The sequence below is a fragment of the Eschrichtius robustus genome, chromosome 3 (assembly GCF_028021215.1).
Source record: "Eschrichtius robustus isolate mEscRob2 chromosome 3, mEscRob2.pri, whole genome shotgun sequence".
Lineage (NCBI taxonomy): Eukaryota > Metazoa > Chordata > Mammalia > Artiodactyla > Eschrichtiidae > Eschrichtius > Eschrichtius robustus.
In genome coordinates this window covers 187,420,354-187,428,306 of record NC_090826.1, presented here as the reverse complement: position 1 = coordinate 187,428,306, position 7,953 = coordinate 187,420,354, and the positions used below count along the sequence as shown (strand labels likewise).

The window sequence follows — 7,953 nt, the reverse complement described above, 5'->3', positions numbered from 1 at the left end:
AAAAAAAAACACCTCATCTATTGCACAAAGCAAAATACTCCTATCTCACAAATAGAATTAAAGTTTGAATGACTTAATGTTATATGTATATAACACAATATGAAATAAGAATTAGCAATTACTAAGGGAAGGAGGACTGTCAATTATCTTCTAGTCTTTTTCATAAATCAGATAAAGAAGTATATATTTTTTTCTTGAATGATCTAGAATATGGGCAGACAGCCTAGAGAATGAGTATCATCTAAGCAGCTTGAATTCACTCTGCACTCTGTAGATCCTGACAAAGGCAACCTGAAAGATGGGATTGCGTGTCGATACTGAGCTTTGGAAAATCACATATACACAGTGAAAAACTCTGTCATTAAAGTTTTAAAAGTATATGACCCACATGGAAATTTCTGATTGTTCAGAACTATGTCTTTCTTACTAATATAAATACATGTACTACAATAGTTTTAGTTTCTGAAATTACATAGATAGGAGTATTGAAAACTAGTAAGATTAATTATAAAAAACATACCATACTATTGTAAAATGTTGATAATAAAGGAATCTGGGTGCAGATATATGCAAACCCTCAGTACTATCTTCTCAATGTTTCTGTAAATCTGAAGTTGTTCTTAAAAAATAAAGTCTGTTAAAAAAGAAACTAACAAGAACAAAACTCATTTCTGTTTTATTCGGTTTCTGTAATGTGTACGTATTCAGAGGTAAAACAAATATTTAAATTTTCCTGTAATATTTTCCTTTTGAAAATGCCATATTACTTAACTATTTGAATCATGTCCAGATTTTAGTCCAGACCCCTATTTAATATTTGGTTTATTAGTACCTAACAAGACTAGTACAGTATAGAGTTTTCTTTCTCTGTAAGACAAAAACACATGGGAAATTTCTTGTTCCCTATTATCTCTACTAAGTGTAAATCATAACAGTTTTATTTATTTTAAAAATTTAAGATTTTAGATTTAAGAGAGAGATTTAATTTATGTTTTACAATTAAGGATTTTCTAATGCTAAGAACTAGTAAATAGTAGATATTTGGAATTTTATTATACATAGCAAATAATAAAAATGCGTGCAGTTTCACAACAGCTGATAATGTGAAATTTTATCTTAACTTGAACTGGCATTTTAAATATTATTTAAAAACTATTCACACTTATTACCCTAAGTTTATCCTTTTAGCTCTTTTATACTTTAATATTAAAAAATTTTGTCTACCCTGTTGAAGACTGTAACAAATTTTTCCTACTTGCTGTAGTCTAAAACTTTGCTTATAAATACTGATGTTTAGTGCTATTTCTCTGATTCCTTTGATGACATTTTCTGAGTTTGTTTCATTACCCAGCTATCTTTCAGAGACTGGCATATTCATTTTTCTAATTAATATCCTATGTAACTGGGATGGTATTTTTATTTTTTTATTTCTAAAGAAGTGAATAGCACAAGCACTATAAGTGATGTGCTGGTATGTTATAAATGCTCAAGGTACAGCTTCTAACATTGAAAAATAGAAAAATAAATTGACCTTGATGAAGTGTGTCTCCTTTTGTCTGTTCCTAGGAAAGTTTATTTCAGGTATTCCTACTGCTGAAATGATTAGCGTTAACAGCTTTCTCCCTCCATTTTATTTTACAGGGTCTCTTCATCTTCCTGATATATGGGGTGTACAACACAGAGGTAAGTCTGCTTGGAGTATCTCAAGGCTGACAGAGTGAATGAGAGAAATGACAGGTTTCTTATCTTGATAACTGAGGAACAAAGTTGGCTTTTCATGAGTGTCCTGTTGCCCTTCATGCTTGGACTAGCTTATATGCATCCCAGCTTACCATTAAACACTGCCACCCTGAGCAAAGGGACAGCCTCATTTCTCATAGGCATTGACTAATATTTTACTACTGCCTTAAGTTTTTGAGTTTTCAGTCTTTTAACATTGAAATATACTTGATAGGATTAGAGTTTCACAGTTTAAGTGGCAGAATACTTCTATGTAGTTGCATGGAGTTAGAAAAATACTAATATTTCTTGTCTCAAAATACTAATTACATAGTGTCTTTTAAGTTTTTGCGCAGGCTCAGAGAGGCCCATAAGGATTAGTTAATAATCTTTATGATTCCAGTTGCAAAATTTCTCAGAGAAGTCATTTATTATTTAACTATGAAAAGTTATTTGGCTAGAAATATTGTGAGACAAATGACTTGTAATTTCATTATGAAAACGTACCATGGAAAGAAATTGTTGTCTTAGTGCTGGTTCTTTCTAGAAAAATAATCCTGTGCTTTACATACACTCTTGGTTAGGAAAGCTGCTGGTTTAGATTTTCGCTTAACATGACAGTGGGTGCCTTGTGTGTACATTAGGCACTGAATAAATATTTGTTTGATTTTTGTTGCTCTTTGATTTCAAGATTTTACTTTGTAATTTTCCTTAAGAGAACAATTAGTGATTTTGCCTCTGTTTCTCAGTATTCTGTACTGGGGAGGGCAGAGTGGATCTGAGTAGAGCTCTTACAAGGGCCTGGCAGTCGATTTTTCATAAATAACATAGAGGGCCAGGCAGCAATAGAACAGGACCAGCGGACTCATTAGCCGAACTGAGAAGGCCTGTGGGCATTTAAAGAACATCTGATGATGATGAAGTATGCGTGCGGGCGTGTTTTACAGGGCTGCCGCACCTGGACTACACGCGGCTTCCTCTTTCAGTAGCCTTCAGGTAGGTTGGCAGTAAGACAACCTTTTTTTTTGCAACGGTACCTCTGCTGCGGTTTCAAAGCAGGCCCCTCCCACAAATGCAGAGGATAAGCGCCCATTATTAAAGTGTGTGACAGACAAGGAGGGGTACCGGAAGCAACCTGTCCCAGTAGATGCTGAGCACTGGAGGTTCAGGGCACACAGGCAGAACCCACAACGCCCCAAGCCTCCCCCGTCCGGGGCTGGATTCGGCTGCAACACCCGGCCTGCAAGCCGCAAAGCCGAGAGGGCCGAGCCGGCCAGGCCCGCCCCGCAGCATCCCCTCCCTCCGGTCTTTCTCCGCCGCCGCGCAGCAGCCCGCCCCGGGCCCCGCCCCCCGACGCCCGGCGCGCGGCCCACCAATCGCGTCTGGCCGCCCGGGGCCTCCCCTCCCGGGGGCTCCCTCCGCCCAACCACCCGAGTGATTGACAGGCGGCCGGGCGGAAGCCGCGGCGCAGGCGCGCTGGCCGGCGCGGCGGCCCTGGGGCCGGGTCGCCGAGCTCCCGGCAGGCCCCGCGCCGCGGCTGCGCAGTGCCGCGCAGGCTTTTAATTCCATTGTGGAGAGGACGGCGTTATTTTTATTAACCGGAGGCGGCGGCGGCGGCGGCGGCGGCGGCGGCGGCGGCGGCGGGACCCGTAAGTGTGGGGCGCGGGCGGCGGTGGGCGGGCGGGCGGGCGCGGGCCGGGGGCGCGGGCGGGGGCTGGCGGGGGCGCCGCGGCCGGCGGCCGGCCCACTCCTCCTTCCTCTCCTCAGCCAGGCCTGCTCCGGGGCATGAAAGTCGGCAGCGCGTTCCTGAGCGGCGGCGGCGGCGGCGCGGGTAGCGGCGGGCGGGCGGAGATGGAGCCTAGCTTCCCGCCGGGCATGGTGATGTTCAACCACCGGCTGCCCCCGGTCGCCAGCTTCGCGCGGCCGGCGGGCGCGGCCGCCCCTCCCCCGCAGTGCGTGCTGGCCGCCGCCCCGGCCGCGGCCCCGGCCGCCGAGCCCCCCCCGGCGCCCGCCCCGGACGTGACTTTCAAGAAGGAGCCGGCGGCGCCCGGCGCGGCCTTCCCGGCGCAGAGGACCTCCTGGGGCTTCCTGCAGTCGCTGGTCAGCATCAAGCAGGAGAAGCCGGCAGACCCCGAGGAGCCGCCGGGCGCCCCCCACCCCCACTACGGGGGTCTGTTCGCGGGGGCCGACGAGCGGGCGCCGGGGCTGGGCGCCGGGGACGCGGGCTGCCCGGGCGTCATCCAGGACCTGAGCGTCCTGCACCCGCCGCCGCCCGCCCCGCACCCCCGCGACGTGCTGCTCGGCCGGACTGACGACCCCCGCGGCCCCGAGGAGCCCAAGCCGGACGCGAGCCTCAAGAAGGCCAAGAGGCCAAAGCCAGAATCTCAGGGAATCAAAGCCAAGAGGAAGCCGGGCGCATCTTCCAAGCCGTCGCTGGCGGGAGACGGAGAAGGCGCCGTCCTGTCCCCAAGCCAGAAACCTCACATCTGCGACCACTGCAGCGCCGCTTTCCGCAGCTCCTACCACCTGCGGAGGCACGTCCTCATCCACACCGGCGAGCGGCCCTTCCAGTGCAGCCAGTGCAGCATGGGCTTCATCCAGAAGTACCTGCTGCAGAGGCACGAGAAGATCCACAGCCGGGAGAAGCCCTTCGGGTGCGATCAGTGCAGCATGAAGTTCATCCAGAAGTACCATATGGAGAGACACAAGCGGACGCACAGTGGAGAAAAGCCATACAAATGTGACACTTGCCAGCAGTATTTCTCAAGGACTGATAGACTGTTGAAGCACAGGCGCACGTGCGGCGAAGCCCTGGCGAAGGGGGCGCCCAGTGCAGAGCCTGGGTCATCCAGCAACCATAGCAACATAGGTAACCTGGCTGTGTTGTCTCAGGGAAGTACAAGTTCTTCAAGGAGAAAAGCGAAGTCGAGAAGCATAGCTGTTGAAAACAAGGAGCCCAAGACTGGGAAAGCAAATGACTCCCATATGTCAAACAGCATAAACATGCAGAGTTACTCAGTAGAAATGCCTACTGTGTCTTCCAGTGGGGGCATCATTGGCGCTGGCATAGAGGAACTCCAGAAGAGGGTGCCAAAATTGATCTTTAAGAAAGGAAGCCGGAAGAGCATGGATAAAAACTACCTGAACTTTGTGTCACCGTTACCAGACATAGTTGGACAGAAGTCCTTGTCTGGGAAACCGAGTGGCTCCCTTGGCATCGTGTCAAACAGTAGCGTGGAGACCATTAGTCTCCTCCAAAGTGCAAGTGGCAAACAAGGTCAAATAAGCAGTAATTATGACGATGCCATGCAGTTCTCAAAGAAAAGAAGATACCTACCCACCGCCAGCAGCAACAGTGCCTTTTCCGTGAACGTGGGACACATGGTCTCCCAGCAGTCCGTCATTCAGTCGGCGGGCGTCGGTGTTTTGGACAGTGAGGCCCCGTTGTCCCTTATTGACTCCTCGGCCCTGAATGCGGAAATTAAGTCTTGTCATGACAAGTCGGGAATTCCTGACGAGGTTTTACAAAGTATTTTGGATCAGTACTCCAACAAGTCCGAGAGCCAGAAGGAGGATCCTTTCAACATAACAGAACCACGAGTGGATCTGCACGCCTCAGGAGAACACTCAGAACTGGTTCAAGAAGAAAATTTGAGCCCGGGCACCCAGACTGCTTCAAATGACAAGGCAAGCATGTTGCAAGAATACTCCAAATACCTCCAGCAGGCTTTCGAAAAATCCACGAATGCAGGTTTTACTCTGGGACACGGTTTCCAATTTGTCAGTCTGTCTTCACCTCTCCACAACCACACTTTATTTCCAGAAAAACAGATATACACTACATCTCCTTTGGAGTGTGGTTTTGGCCAGTCTGTTACCTCAGTGTTGCCATCTTCGTTGCCAAAGCCTCCTTTTGGGATGTTGTTTGGGTCTCAGCCAGGTCTTTATTTGTCTGCTTTGGATGCCACACATCAGCAGTTGACACCTTCCCAGGAGCTGGATGACCTGATAGATTCTCAGAAGAATCTAGAGACTTCATCAGCCTTCCAGTCCTCATCTCAGAAACTGACTAGCCAGAAGGAACAACAGAAAAACTTAGAGTCCTCAGCGAGCTTTCAGATGCCATCTCAGGAGTTAGCTGGCCAGATGGATCCTCAGAAGGACGTAGAGCCCAGAACAACGTACCAGATTGAGAACTTTGCACAAGCATTCGGTTCTCAGTTCAAGTCGGGCAGCAGGGTGCCAATGACCTTTATCACGAACTCTAATGGAGAAGTGGACCATAGAGCAAGGACTTCAGTGTCAGATTTCTCAGGGTATACAAACATGATGTCTGATGTTAGTGAGCCATGTAGTACCAGAGGAAAGACCCCCACCAGCCAGAGTTACAGGTAAGGTCCCAAGAGTGACCAGGCTGGAGGTCTTCTAATGTAATTTTGTTTTATTTTGAGAACACTGCCATTGGAATGTTTCTACACGATCCTATTAAGAATAATGTAATGCCCTTTCAATGCAACTTTTCATATTTAGTTTATTTTGTTAGTGTGATTTTAGCTCTGTTTGTATTATGATTTTTAATCAAATCAATAGATTAAAATAGTTTGACATTCAAAGTGACAATGTTTAGCAATCAAATTTACATGTATAGATGGTCAGGGAATAGCCCAAAAGTTTTAAATGCAAAAAAAACAAAACAAACAAAAAAAAAACAAAAAAAAAAAACCGTACAAAAAAACAAAACAAAAAAAACCACACAAAAACAAAAAAACAAAAAAAAAAACTTTGTTGCTAGGATTAAGGTTATTCTAATTGCTTTACTCTCAGGAAAGTGTAATAACGCATGGGAATTCTGTACGTTATCACTGTAATGGAATATCCAATTTACAGATAGTATGATAATACATTTCATCACTTAAGTAAGGGATCGAAAACATTTCAAATTGCTCTATCTGGGCTGATACGATACACGTGTCATCATTTAAGTAAGGGATCGAAAACATTTCAAATTGCTGTCTCCATCTGGGCTGATCCAAAATTCTGAGATGTTGGCTACCTATATTTTGTTGCAGCTTTTAAATGTACTCTGAACTTCCAAACCACATTCATTCCAGCCTGGTAGAACAAATATTCTTGGATCTTTGATCAAAGCCTGGAATGATAGCTTTAATAAAAGGGAAAAAAAAAAAAAAAAAAGGCACCCTCTCCTTATCCCAACTGTAACAAGGCTGTGACTCCATCAGGAGTTGATGGGAACAGTGTTGAAGTCCAAGTGGTTGATCAGTTGCAGTATTAGAACCCAAGTTGGAATTACATAATTCTTTGAAATTTGGGGTGTGTGTTATTTATTATACGTGGCCTAAAAACATTGTTCTCTGTCTCTTACTACATGTCACCCGCACTTCTGGGGGTATTTTATGTTATTTTTGTTCTTAACCTGTCCTTTCTCAGAGTGCTGGGCCTTCCTTGTTCCCTCTTCTCCCTATCTGGACAGTTTCAATTTTAGAATGATTCACATTCCAATAGGTAATTTGTTATGCATTTCCTATGCCTTCCGGCATCCAAACAGTCGAATAAACATCCACCCTCCCCCTTTTTAAAAACAGAACCCACACAGATGTCCATGTATAATAAAGCCCCACATGCTCAGAGCTGTGGATATTAATAAGGTGGTAATTCCAACCGGTGACAAAGCCGATGTGAGGGGTAAGAGTGGCTTATTTAGTATTGACATCAGAACCTCTTTATGAAATTGCAGCCTGTGTAATGTACATTTTAAAAGGGTGCGTTAGTCAGTATTGTACAGGGGTCTTGTAAAGTCATCCAAACTTGCTATGAACGCTAATTTGCCATTTGAAGCCACTGGTAGACAGTGGCTCTGCTCTAAACCACTTTTTAGCAATTGTATTTTTTTCCTGATTATATTTTTAATGTACTTTGATGTTTATGCTGATGAGTTTTTTATGTACTTTTGGTGATGTTTCAGTCTTATGTACTCTTCTGACGTCAGAAAAGTACCACTGGTTGTTTGCAGTCTAATTGTGTAATCAGCCTACCACAGGCTTCCATGTATAATAAAGTAATTAATATTGTGCAAGTGTAAAACACTTCTGTTAATGAAAGCAGTGTTTGGAAAATGAGAAATTATTTAAAATGGTTACAACATACTAGTTAATTTCCTTTCCCCACTTTCCTCCCTTAAGTCTGCTCTACCAGCTAAAGGGTCACTTATTGTCA

The 7,953-nt window shown here is 45.2% G+C and overlaps 1 protein-coding gene across 1 annotated transcript; it reads left to right on the top strand.

The window, feature by feature from the left end:
* Nucleotides 1-3,295: 3,295 nt before the first annotated feature.
* On the top strand, nt 3,296-6,428 carry ZNF281 (zinc finger protein 281). Its single transcript, XM_068541857.1, has 2 exons — nt 3,296-3,368; nt 3,487-6,428. The coding sequence occupies exon 2, from the start codon at nt 3,505-3,507 to the stop codon at nt 6,112-6,114; it is 2,610 nt and encodes an 869-aa protein (XP_068397958.1). The 5' UTR covers nt 3,296-3,368; nt 3,487-3,504; the 3' UTR covers nt 6,115-6,428.
* The last annotated feature ends 1,525 nt before the right edge of the window (nt 6,429-7,953 follow it).

What these genes read in the sequence shown, in the direction of transcription:
- ZNF281 (XM_068541857.1), top strand. Translation starts at nt 3,505, where the DNA reads ATGAAAGTCGGCAGCGCGTTCCTGAGCGGCGGCGGCGGCGGCGCGGGT.